This window comes from Manacus vitellinus, unplaced genomic scaffold (assembly GCF_001715985.3).
Source record: "Manacus vitellinus isolate BGI_N305 unplaced genomic scaffold, ASM171598v3 scaffold_25_pilon, whole genome shotgun sequence".
Classification (NCBI taxonomy): Eukaryota; Metazoa; Chordata; class Aves; order Passeriformes; family Pipridae; genus Manacus; species Manacus vitellinus.
Genome location: NW_021939882.1, coordinates 8,939,861 through 8,959,688, shown reverse-complemented (window position 1 = coordinate 8,959,688; position 19,828 = coordinate 8,939,861). Strand labels below are relative to the sequence as shown.

The window sequence follows — 19,828 nt, the reverse complement described above, 5'->3', positions numbered from 1 at the left end:
ATGTAAAGCTCCTGTAACAGATGTGATTGCATGACATCCAGCCCATTACAAGTAATCCTGTAATATGTGTACTGCTTGTCCACAGCTATGGAGACACCAATGTTTAATTAAAACAGTTGTGTTGTTTAAATATGACTCTGAGAAACTTCAGCAAGAAAAAGCTGCCTCCCAAGAGCTGTTTAAATGCCTTGTGCCTTCCCCTGACTCCTAAAGCATGTTCTGCCTGGACTTTGGTGGGAACTTAATTTGGGGATTTTCTCCAGATTTATCCTTTGGCTGTGGGATGGTTTTGTTTAGACTGGGGAGGCATTATATTAGGAAGGGGGTTTTTTTGAAATGCTGATTTTTGGCAAAACCTGGGTGAAACATCTTGGCTTGGGGAGGGCAGTGGTTACAGCACCACTGAGCAGTGTGGGAGCTCCTGGGTCACAAGGTTCTGTGGAATAGCTGTGGAGGGATGAGAAGAAGCTCTGGCAGTCTCATCCTTTTGAAGTGGTAGAGGTGATGTTTTAAGAATAGAGCTGGGGAGCAAAAAAAAACAACCTGAGAACTCATTGTAAGGGAATGGTACAGGGAAGCAATTGTGCATTTCTGAAATGCCTGAATAAATGCAGCAGGGGAGGTAAGCTGGAGATGGGAGTAAGGGGGTGAGACAACCTGGAAGTAAAATTCTTGGGCAAAGAAAACTTGTTTTCCAGAAGTGGAAATAGATATTGAGAAATAAAGCCCTGAGGGAAAGGGCTGGTTCTTCAGAGAGATGAAAACACACATCTGGATATAAGTTCCTCAGATAAGAATGTGAAAGTGTAGAAAACAGCCCAGTGATCCTTTGGAATTGTGAGTTTTGATAGATAACATATGAGAAGACAGCAAAAGATAAGGAGCAGTCAGAGGTTTTATGATTTTTTGGGGGTGGGTGGTTTGGTGTTGATTTTGGTTTTATGTTCTTTTTTTCCCCCTGGAGACTTCTTTAGCTAATTGCTTATGAAGTTTTTTTAAATGGGTTACTCCCTGTTGATGTGAACTTCATTTTATAGAATAGATATTTTCCAAGGTTGTTCTTCAGGTATGTAATAGGGTGAGTGCAAAGTGGTTTTATAAGCATGAATAGTTTCAGTAACTTGAAACATCAGATTCGTCTGCCAAGTCTTTAGGAAAACTTGAGTTTTGAGTTCATTTTGCAAACATTGTGAAATCAATTCAGCTTTACTGCAGCAAGTCTGCTGTTGAAAACCAGAAGTGGGATGAGGATGGGGAGACAAGGAAGGTGGGAATCTGCTTGAGAGTGAAGAAAATTGTTTGTAAATTGGTTGTAACGTCTGGTTGGGAAATTCAAGTCAATATAAGCTTCCTTCAGAATTTTATTTCACATATTAAAACTGTTCTGTGTCTTTTGCTGCAACTTCTTGGCTTCATCTGCTCCTTAGTGGCCACAGTAGACCTGTTACACTCAGTGTGGTGGTATTTGGAAGGAATAGAGTTGGTGAAACTGGATGCTTTATAAATTAAAAAAAAAGAAAAAAACCACCCTGAACGGCAATAGAAAGAAAAAACCACAAACATAAACAAAGACCTCTCTTACCTTTCCAGGAAGAGATCTCCTGGGAAGAGTTTCTAGTCTGTGCATGTCTGAAAGGGAGCAGGGTGATGAAACCAAGGCTTGATTTTCATGCCAGACTTCACTAAAATCATTTGTTTGTTGGTGGAACTTCTTTCCAAGTCATCAAGGATTTACAGCAGTCAGAAGCAGGTGTGAAATATTTCAGGTCCTAAACATGGAGTTGTCTGTGTTACTGAAGGGCACCTAAACACAGAGCAGTTCCCTCACTGTGAGATATTCAGTCTCACACCATGTCATTAAGTGAAATCCAGAATTAAAGGCAAACATCAGATACTGTCTCTGTGGAATAAAGCAATGTGCATTTTGCTCAAGTTTGCAGAAATGTGGGGTTTTTTTCTCCTACATGAGTCCAAAACTGACAAAGATGGAAGCACAGGCACTTTTGTCATATCCTGATGGGATTGTCCATTTGATAGTTGAGTGAAAATATGGCCCAAAGAATGTTTGTTGTCTGATTTCTCCCTGTTTGACTGCTTGAGCTTTGGAATTGCACTGGGCTGATCTAACCACCTGATTGATGTCCATACAACCAGCTGGTGCCTGTTGGATCTGAAAGATGAGCTACAGTTGTAGGAGTTAAGTAGCAATGGCTAAATAAAATCAAGAATTGAAAAGAAATAAGTAAAAAACTGAAGTTTTTGTATATGCAGTTGTTAATCTTGGTTGGGCTTTTTTAATATGAATTAAAATGATACTTGAGCTAATATGAGAGCTAATATGACACAGAACTGTACTTCTTTCTCTTTATAATGTGCACATCCTGGCTTCTTCATATGAAACCATGTTTTTGTAGCAACTGTATTTTAAAGTATTTCCTATAATTTTCTTTGTGCTTCAGGTTTAAAGCTTTCTACCAAACCCTCAACTGCCCCCAAACCAGAAAACAACAAATATTTGTTTTTCCCTCTTCTTTGTAGAAAAGGTAGGACTATAGAATCTTTAAGGTTTGAAGGGACTTCAGGAGGTCTCCTGGTCCATCCTCTGCTCAAAGCAGAGCATGGAATTTGGGCAGGAAGGTGTCCAGTTGGGTCTTGAAAACCACAGCACCTTTATGAAACCTGTTCCTCAGCTTGACTGTCCTGACAGCAATGAGGTTTTTTCATGAACAGCCAGAATCTCCTAATTTTCAGGTTATGATAATTGTATCCCTTCCCCTGTGTTGTACCTCACTGAAAAGCCCTGCTTTTCTGAAAAGCCCTCTGTTTCCAGACTGACCCCTCTGGAGGTGTTGGAAGCTGCTCTTCCATGCCCAAAGCCTGCCCTTCTCCAGACCAGACAAGCTGAGCTCCCTTAGGCCCAGCTTTTGTAGTCAAGCCCCTTGATCACTTCAGTGGTATCTTCCTGGCCTTGCCTCAAGTCCATTGGGATCTTTCATGGACAGAAGGGCCCCAAACTGGACTCAGCATTCACTGTGTGGTTGAGAAAGAGCCTCTTCTCTATTAATCCAGAGCTGTTATTTCAGTACAGAAGGCAGTCAGGTTGCTCAAACATGATTTAACTTTGGTGGATCTGTGCCTTTTCTCAGCCAGCTTCTCTTCTGTTGACCCAGAAATTTCTCCCAGTGGTATTTGCACTGACTTTCCCAGTAACAACAGGCTGCTGCTGCCCAGTCTGCACTTTGCCATGTCCTGCTTCTAGACTTTTTCCAAGGCAAAGGTGGTATTTGCCTGGATCAGAGATGTCACAGCAAGGCTGTGCTGTATCAGCCAGATCTCTGCACCAGCAGATCAATCCTGTTTTCCCACAGGCTCATGTGGGTCAGGATTTCTTAGGTGATGCTTGACTTGATCCTCTGCTACTACTGCCTATTCCTCTCCTCCTTGAACACAAAGACTTGAGACTGTGTCAGTGAAGACTCAGCTCAGAGAGGGCTTTGAGCACCTGCTCTGTCACTAAACCATCACATCTTGTTTATTATTTTATAGCTAATGCTCTGCTAGAAGCTTTCCTTGATGTCCCTTGCAAGTTTGAGCTCCAGCTGAGCTTTGACCTTCCTCTTACCATCCCTTCATGTCTGGGCAATGTTTCTGTGCTCTGTGAACTGTGTGTTCCCCCTGTGCTGGAGCTCTGTCTGAGATGCCCCTTTACCCAAGGTGTGAACTGGCACATGAGGTAGTGCCAGTGCAACCTACACCTGTTTAATTCTCTGTACAGACTCTGTTTGTCTTCCACAAGGGCACAGGTGACACTGCCAGGTGAGATCTGGGACACATCAAGAGCAGCTACAGGAGTTTGGGAACAGAGGTGAAGGACAGAGGAGTGTAAAATGTACTGTTCAGCATTATTCTGTCAGCATAACATTTCCTTTCTGTATAATCAAACCTGCAAACTCTAATAATTAGACAGGAATTCCTGCAGGCTGAGACAAACATGTATTTCCTTGGAAGAAGCAGAGTACTTGAATTACTCAATCCATTATGCTGCTCTCTGTGGGCCTTAGGTATGACTTCCACATGAGTCTGCTCAACTGGAAATTCAGCCACTGCACAAGCGGCAAAAAGTAGGTTTGGGTTTGTTTTTTTCTTGATGTTTTTTAACATCTGTAGCTTGCCAGATAACTTTTTTTTCTTATTTTTATGAGGATGAGGACAGAAGTGTGTCACCTGCAAGCAGTTCCAGATCATTTGGACACTAAAATGTGTGTTATTAACCAAGCACTGCTGCAATGGACTTGGGAATGGAGAGCTTATTTGGAAAATTAGGGCACTTAACCTCTAGGATCCCTTTTCCCATTGTTCAGCCAGAAAGAAAACAGTCTGACTCATACCTGACAGCCTCTGTAATCACAACGAACGATCTCACTGTTTTGCATTAAAAGCCCTGTCGTGGAGGTGTGTTACAGAGGTGGGAGGGACTGCAGCCCAGGGTTTGCACACTCCAGCTGTTGTGGGGCTATTTAATTACTGTTTCAGTTTTCCTGGGGGCTGAAACTATCCGGTGTCATGTGGTGCTGTCCAACAACTACAGCAGAAATTATTAAATGTCGAATTCTGAGCTAATTGATATTCTGGCTTAAGATCCCCAAACTGCTGGATCCCAGCATAACTGTGCAGATACACTGTGCAGTTGTTGCTGAAGCTGTGCAGGATATTTAGGAATCTTTTCAAGAACTCTGGTGGTTGTGTTTTCTCTGCTGCTGTTCCTCCACCTATGACTTATTGCAGATCAGGCAAGGGGTGGTCTGTTTTCTCCTACAAACCAGGTAGTTTAAGATCTCCCCTTAACCTTTTATTTAAGTTCAGCAGCTCTCTCATCCTCTGTTCATTTGTCCCATGCTACATGGAGGGCTTTAAATCTTTTTCTTCCGAAGAACTGGATGATGTGAAGTGTTCAGAGTGCCAGTCTTTCAAGAACTCTGCAAAGGAGCATGAGAAATTCTTTTTCTAAGTCAGCTGTTTAAGAAGAAGAAAATCACTCAAGTCTTACAGAGTCGAAATGTATTTTTTTTAAAAATGAAATTGCTTCAGCTGATTTTGATTTTGAAGTTGTTGTCTTTCTTTACAAGTGATGTTCGTACTTGCCCATGTGACTTGGAAACTACTGGAATTTGTGTGTTTCATAAAATCCAGTCCCAGGAATTCATTTCCTGCGTTGCAAAATATGTTAAATCTGAAGATATGCAGATTGTGCTGCCAGAGGGCTTCAGGGTAGCGTTATAATTGAGTAGTTTATCACAGTAACTTTGAAGTTCTTGGACTGAAGGCATAGGAGAATTGCCAAGTGCTTCCTATAGGGAATATGGTCATTTAAGGTTAAGAGGCTAGTGGCAGTCCACAGCCATTAAAGGCAAATTAGCTGCATAGCAGAAATCCTGGAAAATGGTTAAAATAATAAAACAGATACTGGGTGTGTAAAGACTGCAAAGGGCAGCCAAAAGCTACTCTGTGGGTACATTCACACATGGGAGTGGATTTTTACCCTTTTACTGGTTATGGTTCTTGGTGTGTTCCCAAACTAAGAACTAAAGCACTCAAGAGAGGAGGCTTTACTGAACAGCTTTTTGCCTCCAGCTCTGCAGTGACTTTCCTAAAAATCAAGAAGGTGTTCCTAAAAATGAAGATGATGTTTCTTATGGCTCTGAGTTTCTAGGGTGCAGTAGGTAGCCAGGTCAGGGGTGGAAAACATGCATTACCTATGAAAAATGCAGGTTTCTTCCAGCTCAGGTGCTGAGTGTTTGTGTTCCTGGTTTCCTGGCATGGTGACTGGGGGCTGGAAAACAAATCCGACAGGAAAGCTTTTGTGGGCTGACTCAGCTGTCATTCCAGCTGGTTTGGGTGGACACAGTCACAGAATCACAGAATATTCTGTGTTGGAATGGACCCACAGGGATCACAGAGTCCTTGAACAATGCCATGGTACAGGAAAATCCCTGTTTCCCAAGAATATGTGGAGGAATTGGGCTAATGAAAAATATCAGTAGCTACTCAGATTCAGGAATCCAGGTTCAATTGTTATCACTGGAATTTTAGCTGCCACGTTTTGAATGTTGATTTATCATTTAAAATAAAATCCCTTGGAATGTATTACAAATTATTCATAGCGAAGAATGTGTGCTATAACCTCAAAACAGATGCTCTTAAATGTCTTGGAAAACCGTTTTTCTTCTGTTCTTCATGAACTTCTGGGTGTTCCATGACTTGTGTTCCAGGTGAGGTTTGTTTTGCTGGGAGTTCTAGATGGTGTGTTGGATCCTGATCTGTTGGCTCTTAGGGGACAAGAGAGGTTTTTATGAATTCCTAAGTGCATTGACATGTGTGACAGAAAAAATTTATGCATTCCTTCTTGGAAAATACCAAAAATGAGATGAAGAGAAATGCACCTTCCCTGCAGATTACAGGGAGGGTTGGTTTAATCAAGGTTCCTTTCAGAGCATTGGGTTCTGTGCTGATTTGTTTGTCCCAAATGTGACCTGTGTGTGTAGCTTTGAACTGGTGTGTGGCAGCCACTTTGAAAACTCAGCAGGAACAGAAACTAAACTTTGTTTGAGATTCTATGACTCAAAATGAATATTTACCTTACTTGGGAAGCAGTTGGACAGGAAAGAATCCTAGTGCTGTTTAACTTGGGTAAGAGCTGTCTTTTGAAGTCTATGGCAGTTAATTTTTCCTTAAATACAGTTTCTCTACTGCTATTATTGAGTTCTTTATTAATATAAACAATCAAATATCTAAGGACTTCAATGAGGTCTAGTGCTCCTTCTCAGATATTTTCACTTTGTCTGCAGTTTTGTTTTGTGTAATGTCTTCTTAAGTTAAAGAAAAACAAATTAATAAATATTTTCTGAAATACTGCCCGTCTAGGACTTGTGTTTGTCATTGAAATGCAAAATCAGCTACTGCCATGAAATTACTGGGCATCAGAGATGTTCAGTTTTATTGTTAGGAATGCCCCTGTGTTTACCAGATTGGCACCTGAAGGTTCCCTGAAAATAGAGGAAAACTTAGTTGCTCTAGAACACTTAGTGACAAGAAATGGCCTTAACCAAATGCAATTATTCTGTTTCTTCTCGAAGGGGAACTAAATTTAAGCAGCTTCTTTTCTGACCAGAAGCTAACAGGGTTAGCTCTGAAGTCAGATGGTTTTTCAGACCAGAAAAAAAATTGTAACTTAAAAATAAGTGTACAAAATAGAAGCTTGTTTAGAGCAAATACACCACTTGCAGTAAGAACATCAGGGTGAGAGTATTTTGTTTACCTGTGAATTTGTGCAGTGCCCATATATGAGGGGCTTCAAACCAAACCATTACAGAGCTGTACAGGGAGAAAACTGGTTTATGTGCTTTAGTAAGACTTTTGAATTTGCCTTCTGTGTGCCCGAAAAAGCATAACTGGGCAGCCAGAGGTAACTCCAAAATGGGCAGTTGATTAGAAAACTCCAAACCTGTACTCTTGGAAGAGCTGAGGAATTATGTTAGGGATTCACCTGGGCATGCTCAAGATTCACAACCCTGATCAGGGCCCAAACTTCAGATTATCTTGCAGACTGTAATTCAGAGAGGGCCCAGCAAGTAGCAAAATGACATCTGATTGTAAGAGGAACTCACTATTACTGGTGTTGCTTTGAAATTTTGCATCTTAGTGGTGTTGATTTGAATTTTTGCATCCTCGTGTATATAAAAGGATTTGAATTTTGTATAAGGCATTTTTATTTATATGTAACTACTGAATTACTGAGCTGAAGATTGTGCAAGACTTCAGCATCTGATGGCTGTTGTTGTTGGCTCTTCTGTCAGAGTTGTGATGTTCATTGTGGAGGTGATGTGGTGTCAAACTCAGTTCTGATCTTGTATGTCAGAGGAGCAGAGGCTCAGAGCTGGCCAGGATGAGGGTGTGGATTTGCCAAGGTCTGTGAGTCTGGAAGGCTGAAGCACAAAGTGTGAAGTGGCAAGTGGATTTACTTCTCAACTCATAAACTTTATCCAGGCCAAGGACGAGGATGGGGGCTGAGATCAGTGGCTGGATGTTTTGGAAGAGCTGAGAGGCTGAGCAGAGTCATCATCAACTGAAATTTAAGTCATGTAGCAGGGGAAATCTGTGCACTCCTGGCATGCTCCAGAGAATGTTGGTGCTTTAAAAGTTTGTCTTAAATTCACTTGATTGTCTTTAGAGAAGAGTGAAAGATGAAGCAATTCAGAGTTCTTGTGATGAAGCAGGATTTGCTCCAGTTGCTCCAAGCATCCCTGTTTATAATAAGTGTGTACCTTGTGTGGCTCAGTCTTCAGCATCTACAAAATATGTATTGGATTAAATTGTTATTGGAACATAGCAGGACATGTTTATGAGTAGAGCTCCCTTTAATAGTTCATCTGAACTCATTTTCATGAGGTCTGGTACCGTTCTAGTCCAGTTCATGTTTCTATTCCCATTTCAATGATTCTTTCCACATCTGTTTTCTTGAAGCTGCCACTATACCTGCATTGACCTTCACATGTTTTATCCTAAAAAAAAAAATAAATTAGAAAATGGGTTGTCAAGAGAGACTGAATACCAAGAGCTTTATTAGAGCTGGTTATAGATGACAGTTCTGATTTCTTCTTAAGTGAGCGATACCAACCTGTCTGCTGACACTCCACAAGAGACCTGTGTTCTTTAATGGAGTTTTCTTAGATATTCTCAGGTGATGAGACAATATTATTTGAATGTGAAATGACAGAGTAGTAGCTGGGCTTGTGTATGTGTGGAGTGAGGTAGGTATGTTGAGTAAGATCCAAGATGTGCTTGGCCCCACATTGTATCCAAAACGCAGGAATTCTGCACAATGAGAGTTTTATGTAGAATTATTTTATCTGGATGTAGATATCTGTTAAATTCACCTTTACAGTATTATTTTCCTCATATCTTTGACTCAGCTGATTTCTTTTCCAAGAAATCCTTTTGGTTCCAGCAGTCCTTTTGAACCCTGATGGGTTTGAAAGCCAACCAAGGTTGCACGTTAAGGTTTAGCTCTTTGTAGTTGAAACCCACTGGTGAGCCCATAATCAGCTGCCAAACTTTATAAAGGAAACATAAAATATTATGTTTGCCCACAAATACCAGCTGTAAACCACTAATGTCTGCATAGGTTCAGTAACTTCAGAGTCACAAAGTTTAATTGAGTAATGGGGTAACCTGTGGCAGTCTGCTGCTCTGCAGCCAGGGTTACACCTACTGTGAGCTGCAGGAGGAAGTTTTACACAGTAGTTCATCACAGTTTTACTCTGTTTTTCTTCAAATGGCAGATAAACCTTGAGGAAAAACATGCTGGAAAGGGCAAATATTCAAAAGGTAAACACTGTTTTTAAAACAGAGGCAGCAATTAAATCAAAATGGTTTGAGGAAAGTCATCTTCATGAAGAATGGCTCTCCTGAAGTTAGACATTTGTGCAAGTCATTTGACTGACAGAAATGGAAGACTGACTTAGATAATAATCTTTGCAAAAGAGTAATAGAACTGATATTATGTGTACAGTATAGACTGTGCCAGTCTGCAGGAGTAGAGAAAAAAGCAATCTCAAGATATGTATTGATCAAGGAATGTTAAAGTTTTTTTTTTGAGATTAGGGAGCTGCAGATTTCACCAGGGGGAGGATGTTGAGTGTGCTTGGGGCTGAAAGCAGAGAGGAACAGTGCTGATGTGTGAGATTGGTGTCTGGGGCTGGGCAGGAGGGGTGGTGTGGTGGAGAGATTGCTGTGTATGTGGCAGGAATGGAAGTTCTTCATGCACTTGTTCAAGCTGAGCAAAGCTGGGCTGGTGATCAAGTCTTACCAAACTGCACAAAACCTGTGGTCACTGACACTGTGTTGCCCTGTACACCTTGCCTGGCTCCTGCCTGCCTCTGAATTCCAACCAGCTTAGTGCCATGCTTTGCTGGAGCTTCTCTGAGATAAAGGCAAGGGAAACCTTGTGATGGAATGCCATGGAAAGCAGGTGGGGAACAATATACAAGTCCAACACAGGCTATTTTATGTGTTACTTGCTCCAGATGTCATTGTTTGCAATGCTCCCTGCAGTCAGCTCATGCTGGGGCACCAGTGAGTGGTTAATGATGCACCAGGGGGGAAGGACTGAACTGAGAACAGAAGAGGAAATTAAGCTGGAAAATCTGAAAAATGTAGGCAGGGATTCAAAGGTAAAAAGTATGATTTAATGGCAAGGATAAAGACAATGGAAGAGAATGTTGGTGCAGGCAGTGGAAGTGCCCTATAGATACTTTGTGGTTTTTTTTTTTTTCTTCAGTGGATCTTTTTTAAATATAGTTGACATAAGGCAAATAAGGATACTGGCTGGGTTGTTCATACAGCTAAATTGTAGGAACTTTCCCTCCTTACTTTCCATCTGTGCTAAAGAAAATGTCTTCCTGACAGGAGAGTGTGCTTCTTGTATTCTAGGAATATGTCCTGTGCTAAGATGCATAAACTCTTAAACTTTATATCTATCCTTAAACCATTTTATGACTTAAGGATTTTATTAGTATTATTTTGATGTCTATCAAAACCCATTAGAAGTAGAATCCAATGTTATTAAGCACTTTATCTCTAATGTATCACATACTGCTTTAATTCTGTTAAAGAAAGTGGCAAACTGGGACCTATGACACCAGTAAATATTCCAGTCATCTGAGTAGGACTGCACTTAAGGGTCACTGAACTAACTTGTCCTCACTTCAGGCTCTGTGTGGCCTAAGTTTCTGCAGCAGGTTGGACTCACTTGGTTTAGAGTAACCCCAAAGTCTGAGCTTAATTTAGGGGCCTAGGACTCATGTTTCAGCTGTATTATACCAATTGGGTCTTGAATATATGCAGCTTCTTACAAGATTGTTGTCTTGGAGGGAGAAAGAAGCTTTTAGGGAGCATCAAAACTAGAAATAAAAGTGGAAGAATCTTCGTAGATGAGAGCAACATAGAGGAGGAGACAAAATGCATCGGGATTGATGACTTGCTTTTTGAGATTTTAATGGAAATGTTCACTTGTACAATATGAGCAGCTGGGAGATGCTCCAGTGACTGAAACACTTTCTGCTAATGGAAATTTGGGTGTCAGTTATAGTGCCTGAATGCTGCTTTCTTTTTCCTCTGCAGTGATCTAGAAAAAAACAATATCACAAGGATCACGAAGACGGACTTCACGGGGCTGAAGAACCTTCGTGTCTTGTGAGTATAACACAAAATTTGTCTTTTTTTTCTTTTACAAGACTGTTTTAGGGTGTTACTACTGAGATGTCCATAATTCTAGAGAGCAAATGGTGGTAATTTCTGCATATTATTCAGTTGTTGTTCTTTTAAACCAGGCAACTGGAACAGTTTGTGATGTGAAACAGTAAATTTTAGTTCTGTGCTAAAGTGAGTGCAGTTTCAGAGCTATTTAATTCTTTCCTACTGGCTTTTAATAAATCCTGTGGTAAAAACTTTGTCCACTAAATGATGCATAAATCAATGATATTGAAACACTAGCAAATAGGACTTTGAGATTTTGGTCACTTTAGGGTACAGTGCCATTAATAGCACTTTTGCAGAAGATTTTGCAGGAGTTCATTAAGGAGAGCTGTAGAAGTTGTACACAAGGAAAGCTGTGAATTTTTTTAGTCTAGTATGCAGTGACACAAGTATTTTAGGTAGTGCTGTCTCATGATCTCAAAGTATCAGTCAAGAGCTTAACCACGCTCCTAAATGAACATTGAAAGGGGAAACAGGAATTTGTCATTCCTGGTTTCCTATTTTCTCTTACCTGAATCTCAAACAGCACCACTAAGTTAGTGATGAAAAGTTGTCCTTTGAGTAGCTTCTGAAATATTAAAACTGCAACAGTTGAACTGTTGAATTATCATTTAGTGATAATTCAATTAATTATTTAAGTCCTGCTAAGGAAAAGGCAAGTCATTTCTTCTGCTACCTTAATGCTTTTGAACAACTTGTCATATACTAAGGAAACACTTCAAATGTATTGGAAGACTTTGTGTTCCTGTGATGTTTCTCTCATCTCTAGCAGTGGAGTTGTTTAAATTTCCTTGGCTCCCATCCCAACTGTCAATACCATTTTGGGAGTCTATTAAAATACATGAACTATACTATATTAATGCCAGTAGTTGTTTTGTTTTTGTTGGGTTTTTATACTGTCAGACATTGTCTAACGCTGCTGCAGTCATTTATGCCCTTAACAATAAGCAAAATGTACAGCTGCATTTTTTTTATATGAATTTTTTTGTCCTATGTTCATTACAAGTTTACATAACTCGTTTGTTCAGCCTTGCAGTAGTGTGATGTTTGCCATTGGGAATAAAACATCCTTCAGATTTTTCTTAATTTTTTTAGTTCTTCTTCATAATTCTGGAATTCTACATTACTAAACCCCTATGTGGGGGATATGTCCCCCCCATATCCCCTGTGTATGTTGGGGGTATGGTGGGAAGCACAGAAACATGCAGCCTGTCCCAGTGATCCTAGACAGGTATCCTAGTCCTGCTTGCAGACATCAGACTGAGGACTAGAAACAAGTGATCTTCAACAAACTCACAGAACAGCACAGCAGAAAAAAAACTCTTCTGGTCTCAAACAAGCAACATGGAAAATATTCCTTTGTGCACCTTTTCCTTTTATCCCTCATAGCTCCATCTTTTTTCCTTGGGCAGTTTTTCCTCTCCCTCCTTTTAGCAACCTTTTTGGTTCATGTGTTTGGATTTTTTTCAGTTTTGTTTTTTGACCTTCCTACATGGTCTCAGCTGTGGAACACTCTCTTGCTGCCTGTCCTCTGTGCTGCTCTCCTGTTGAACAGCTCTGAGCATCCTTGGAGAACTGAGGGCAGAGGGGTGGCTGTTGAGAACAGGCAAGGAGAGTCCTTTTTCCCTGGTCTTAACTGAGCCCACACTTACTGTGTGTTAAGTTCTTCCTTCTTAGCTTTAGCTAAAACCACCTGGAACACTCAGAGATGTTTAGTCCCTGCACCCAAGTGCTCTTACAGAGGCAGAAATGGGGCTGTGCTGGAAGGCAGCACCAAGGGAGGGAAAAGCTGAGCTCAGTGGGACTGTTGGTATCTATTCCTTGGCTTCCACTTCACCCTCAGAGCATTTCTGCTGTGTAAATGAACAGTCATCCCCTGCACACTGCAAATCAAAGGGAAGTCAGTCTCCTTTGCTTATAACTTATCCCTGTCTTGGTTTCAGGGTGTGGAGCAAAGAGGATCAGGCAAAGTGGAAAGCTGAGACTTGCCTCTTGTGATTTTACACCCTGAAGTTGTGTCACAGAGCTGCCTTGGCTCTGTTTCTGGGGGAGGTTGAATCCCTTTGAAATACTTAGAGTTTGCTCTGGAGAAAACCTGAAATCTGTGCAGAATAAAGTCTGGACAAAAAAAAAATACATTTCCATTGAGTGAGCTCCTCTTGTGGGCTCCAATATCTCAGTTATGTTGCAGAGGAACATACTGAGGATGTAACAGCCAGGCTCTAGACCAACACCTTTCTGAGCAAAGTGGTTATGGTTGTAGAAGTTTAGAAACAAAAATGTGTACAAATCTGGCAGTAAGGAGGCAATTTTGGAGCAGTTCCCTCTCAGTGACCAAGAAGAACAGTGCTGCTCTGTCCAGGCTTTAAAATAATCTCCAGTTACAACTGTTACTGATACTTCTGTGAAAAGCATTTTTGTAACATGTGAGGAGAAGTGGGGAAGCTCTTATTTATTGTGTTAAAATTAACTGGTATTTTTGGAATTGCAGACACTTGGAAGAAAATCAGATTAGTGTGATAGAACGTGGAGCTTTTCAGGATCTGAAACAACTGGAACGACTGTAAGTATCTCCATTTATACACCTGTGGAAAAGCTCCAGTTTTTCTACCTCACTATCAGTGGCCATCCACAATATTTTGTGATTATAAAATTAACCTTCTTTAGGAAAAACAGAGATGAGCACCTGCCTAAATTAAAGTGTTCTTTTAAATACTGCTGAATTTGTATTACATGATGGCTAATAACTGAAATAAATGTAGAGTTGCTTGCCAAGAAAACAGAACTGGTGGCAGTGAAACCAAAGCCTCAATAACACTATCAAAAGGACATTATGTGGGCAACTTGTAAAATTGATATGTGGGTGAAAAGATCTTTTATCATTATTTTGTATGATTATATATATTTTTATTTTTATATATATATGTCTATGCTAATGGAAGTTGGAATTCTCTCCTTAGAGATCCACAGTATTTCTAAAACTGCCTTTGTACTTAGTTTTCTGATGAGCTTCATTTCCCTTAAAGTAGCATAATGCCAGTGACAACAGTACTTCCAGAGTATCAAACAAGACTTACAGAACAGACTGTAGATTTCCTCTGCTTTTGGTAGCAATTAAATTCACTTAGAAAAGGTGAATATAAGTCTCCTAATGGAGAATCAGTTTGTAGAAAACTAGTGGCCCTGCAGAAGTATAAACTTAAATATTAAAAAGGACAAAAGTAATGCTATATCCAACTGCTTTATCATGAAACCACTAATTCTATCTTCTTATGGTGGGAAAAGAACAAAATCTCTGTAATGCTGAAATACTTTGGGGAATTATTCTTTGTTAGAGGTAGGTGACAATATCACAAGCTGGTTTGGAATGCAGGGGGTTTTTTATGCTTGATTGGGAAGTGTTCTCTGCCAGGCATTTCTTGTAGGACTCGTTATTTTCTCACTGATATTTTTCCAAAGCAGCTTTCATGAGTTAAGTGCCCACCAGCAATTGTTCAGGAGAAGTCTGGAGTATTGAGCAGATGTACTAAAGCTGTTTCAGATGATCTCAGGATTAGTTTTGCATTTGAGTTGTTTGACTAGTGCACCGAACTTTGAAAATTAATTTACTCAGGATTTTTGTCGTGCATTAGAAAGCTCTGCTTATGGCAATAAAGGAGATGAATTTTAAATTCTAATTGTAAGCCATTTTTACCTGTATTCCGTTAGAAAGTACTTTTATGAGCGAAGTTTTGCCACAGCTGATTTATTTCAGTAAAAAAAACAAACCAACAAGACAAAACCAGAGATTAGTTTTCTAAAATTAAACAGAGCCTGACACTGTAGAAAACAGTTTATTCACATTCTAGCTCATCTTGGAGAGTCAGTATCCTAAGTAAGTCCTAGTTTTAAGCTTATATTTGTGTGTATATATATATATATATATAAAACTAAATCTTTCTCATATTTCTATTTAGATAAAGATTCATTTAGTTATGAAATGAATTTTGAAACAATTTCAAGAGAAGGGGTGGCAATTAGTAGCCAGAAACAATACTCAAGTGTCATCTTGACATTTTCTCTGTCAGCAAACGAAAACAATGTATTTTGTGAAAGCAGAAGTTAGGAAATATGATACCTTTAATAGTGTCTCTTTAAGTCTGTGATGTTTGAAAGTCTTACTTTTTTTTTTTTTCCTCCTGTGAGAACTCTTAACTTGGCCTGCTGAACATTCTGCATCTCTGCTTCTCTTTTAGGATTGCCTGTCATTAAAATATTTCCTAAATTAATGTAGTATGAGAGGGAGGCCTGGAAACTTGCAACTTTTTGGGATTTTAGCTTAAATCACTTTTAGGACAAAACTATAAATCTGGCTTTTTTGCTATGAGTCAGTAGGCTTTGGAGAATGAACTGTGGAAAGTTTGGCGACACTTATAAAGGCTAAGTTGCAACATTTTAGGTGATATTAAGGCTGTTTTACTAAGTATTGTCAAATATTGCAAAATGCTAATGAAGAAAGTATGCTGGTTGCATTTAAAAAAACCAAGAAACTGGCTTTTTTCCATTTAATTTCTTTCAAATAATGAATAAAAATCGCTTATATTGCTTTGATTTTCTGGAATAACGTTCTTTTTGATCTATCGAAGTGAATGAAAAAGCAATCATTAACTTAGTTTTAAACAAAGCAGCTGCATTGGGTCAGACTTTAAAGAACAGGAGTAATTTCTGTTCCTGGCAAAATACCATATATAAAGGTTTTTCATTCAAAGTAAGAGAGGAAGTGTGTTGTTCCACTTCTCACCTCATGGCAATCATTTGAAGGCCCACAACCTCGGGTGAATGTTGTAGCTCATTATATTTTCACTTATCTGGATATTGAAGCAAGTGCATTGTTATGATCTGAGTAAATTAGCAGAATTTTGTTTGCCATGTCCTGCATAACCTAAGCAGACTTTAAATGAAATATTTTTAGAGCTGTTACCCACTGCTACCAAATGCACCGTGGGGATGGTCCTCCAGTTATTTGGATTTTACTCTGGGGTTTTTTATGTGGGATGCCAATGCTCACAGTGCCAGTGAAGCAGGATATTGTCAAAATTGTATATTGGCTCAAAGTTTGGCAGTATCAGTTGAAGGAAGCACATCATGCAAGGTTTGGTAAAACGACAGACAGCACACAGCTGAGAAGTGAAGCCTCGGGGAAGGTAGAAGCCACTTCTGACTTTGGAATGTTTGCACTCAGCTTTCCAAGTCTGCAGGAATTTTAACCATTGCTTCTTAGGAAAACTCAGTGTTTTCAGTGTATGTTGTCCTGTTGAATCCTAAGATTCAGAATCCTTGAGAATGACCAGTCGTACTCAGCATGGAAAAGCCGAAATGTTTTTGGGACTTTTATTGCAATAAGTTTATAAAGTTTTATTCCAGAACATAAAGATGAGTGGTGAGGTAGCTGACCATAAAAAGTCAAGCAGCTGAGACAACACTAACAGACATAATTTTTGCACATAGCTTAACTGTCTCCTTCTTTTTACACTCTCACTGAGCCTCAGACCAAGCAGCTCCTGGGCAGTGTAATCCTGGAGAACTCCTGGGTCAGTGTGACTGCTCTGAGGTGCTGGAATGACTTCAGTGTCTCCTCTCAGGCTGCTCAGCTTCTCCCAGGATTCTCTGGCCATCACAGTTCATGTACCAAGAGGATCAAGAAGTAACAGGCTTGTGGTGGGCCCAGAGGATGAACTCACATTTCTTCCAAAGCCAGATGTGTGTGACACGTCCGTGTGAAAAATGAGGCAGGATATGAGACACCAAAGTAGCTCTGAAGTTCCTCTTTCCAAAAAGTGCTCCTAATTGATGAGGGATGATAGACTGGGCAGGGCAGATATGTGCATCTGTTCAGTAAGTGTTTAAGGAGCTATGGAAACATTCTGCTAAAACCTGGATGTGCCAGTTGCAAAGTGTGATAGTCTGCCCTCCTTGCCAGGGCAACAGTTTTACCACAGTGTGTGTGCCTGGTGTACAGAAGCTTTCAGAAACTGTAATTCTTTTTTTTTTTTTTCTATTACTCTTCACTAATTTTTTCCTAGTACTTAAATGTGAAAGGTCTGACTTCCATCCCCTTTCCTGGTTTTGTTTTCCGTGGTTGGATGTAGCACAAGCCCATACAAACAGGGGGCTGTACTGGCACAAAGTGTTAAACCCAAATCTATTTTGGATTTTAGTGTTTCAATTTCATGCTTTGCTGTTGACGTTGTGTATGGTTTTAAGATAGAATGATTATGAAATTTCGTATGCCAAGAGGATCAAGAAGCAACAGGCGAAACTGGTGGGCCTAAAAGATGAACTGACATTTCTCCCAGAGCCAGATGTATGTCACACATTTATGTGAAAAATGAGGCAGGATATAAGACACCAACAGATCCTGACTTTTCCACGGCCAACTGCCAGAAATTGTCACGTAGCTGTATAATCTTCAAAAGACTGGACTTTGGCTGATGGCTGGTTCTTTCTACTCAAATTAGTGTCTTTAACTAGCATAAAAGATCTCAACATCTGAAAGCACTAAAACTGTGTTTTTGTTGTTTAGGGGAGGGGGGGAAATGTATAAGCATGGCCAAATCTTCTCGAAGTTGGGAAAAATAATTAGCTTTAAGAAAGGAGCAAAAAACTAGAATCCAAATTTTAACCCCAGCATATACAATGTATGGTTTTGGCTTTGTCCATGTGAAGACAGAGGTTTAAATGAAAATTATATTTGACTTTTAACTGCAGAGATGCTACTATGTATTAAATCTTTGTAGGCAGCTTTTTAAATGCTTCATTAAGGTATTAAAGTATATTTATTTGGCACAGGGTACTGCAGAATTGCTATTAGTGACCAAAGATGCTGAGGAGAAGAATAAATTGTTAGGTGATGCTTCACAATCTGGATTTCATAAATTGAGATTGAACAGGCTTTAAATAAATCATGTAATGCAAAAAGCATCTTCCATGATTACCACGCTGAGAGGAGAGGTTGGTAGGTGCTGCAGAGCAGTCAGCAAAGTAATAAAAGCATTGAGCAGTTCTTTGCTGTTCTAAACAAAAGCAAATCTTTGGCAGTGTGGACGAACCCACAGTGTTTATGCAGGGCTTGCAGTGTGTGCAGTTTGGGTGTTTTTCTGGGGCTGTGTACACTGCACATTTAAGAAGCCATATGGATCTGTAAAGATGTCAGACAGTTTGAATGGAACCTTTCAGAAAAAAAGCTTTACTGTTTTCTGTCTCCGTTTCCCTTTGTCATTGTGGGTAACATATCTAATTGGAAATCCATGCTCATAAAATGCTTATCTATAAAGGCAGGAGAACAAAAACACGCTGAAATGGATTTAAAGCTGTGATCTGATGTTTAATCAATTTTATTACTTGCATACTTCCCTCTTCCTCCTCAAACTACTACAAGTCAGTTGGTGGAGGACCAGGTTTGCTACCAAGCTGCCCAGGAGCTGCTGGTGCTTTAGAACTGCTCAGGTTTTACCTGTGTCCTGCTGCCAGGACAGCTCTTCACACTCAGCCTTGCCCCTCTAGGGAGGCTGTGAAAGGTAAATTGGAGGCATCTGGAAGCTCTGGTGTCTCTGCAGGAGGAGGGTTGGCTTTCTTTGTGTTCAAACCAAAGACAGTGGCATCACCCCTGACTCCTGAGGAACTGGGTGTTCCATATGTCAAAACTTGAGTTAGTCTTTCCTGCTGGGCAAAATGACTGCTGCAAAGCCCACCATCATTAGGGTGGAACCATCCTGTGCTGTCTAATCTGAGATCCCAGTCTGTGTCAGTGATGTCATCTTGTGTAAATGAGGGAAAGCAGTTTCTGTTAATAACTTTTGTCCCATGTCTTTTGAGAAATTATTCCAGTCAAAAAAAAAAAGGGAATCCTGTAACCAATATCTGACAAAGGAGTCTCTCTTACCTTCCCTTTTCAAGAAAATTTAACATTGTCTTTCAAATGCTTATCTATGTGAGTGTTTACATTGTGAGGTTATCCAGCATGAGGAGCCAGAATGTTTTGGGTGGGAGTATCTGACCAGGTGCTGTTGGTTTTATTCCTGGATTCTGACAGGACAATCCTGGAGAATGGAGCACTCTGTGCTGCAGAATCTTCCCAGTATTATTTGAGTCACTTCCATTCCTTTTCACTCTCCAGTCTGGGGTTTGTCCAAGGCTTCCCTTTCAGAAAGTGTCTTTGAAAAATCCATGGCAAAGCTCTGAATTTGTTTGGAGGGACTGTTTGGCTCAACCTGCATAGTAAAGTCTTACTACTTTGCTGAAGAATTGTATTGTTTTGGAGTGTGAGTCTTCAGTTTAAAGTGGCTATATTTTATTTACTGCTTCCTGTTGTTATCATTACTTTATCTGCATAGTTTTCTGAGCTTGATAACAATAGAGCAACACCTTCATATAACAGCTTTCTAAATTCACAAGTTCCTTCATCAGATTATTGCACAGAGTTCCACAATTTGATGCTGATTCTGGCTCAGAACCAGAAGACCAGAGGAAGGCTCAG

At 40.0% G+C, this 19,828-nt stretch overlaps 1 protein-coding gene across 1 annotated transcript in view; it reads left to right on the top strand.

The window, feature by feature from the left end:
• The window catches only part of SLIT3 (slit guidance ligand 3), a 475,112-nt gene that overhangs the window by 9,869 nt on the left and 445,415 nt on the right, over positions 1-19,828 (top strand). The window contains exons 2-3 of the mRNA XM_008928306.3: positions 11,179-11,250; positions 13,805-13,876. Coding sequence (XP_008926554.3) covers positions 11,179-11,250; positions 13,805-13,876 — 144 coding nt within the window. The remainder of the gene's footprint in view (positions 1-11,178; positions 11,251-13,804; positions 13,877-19,828) is intronic.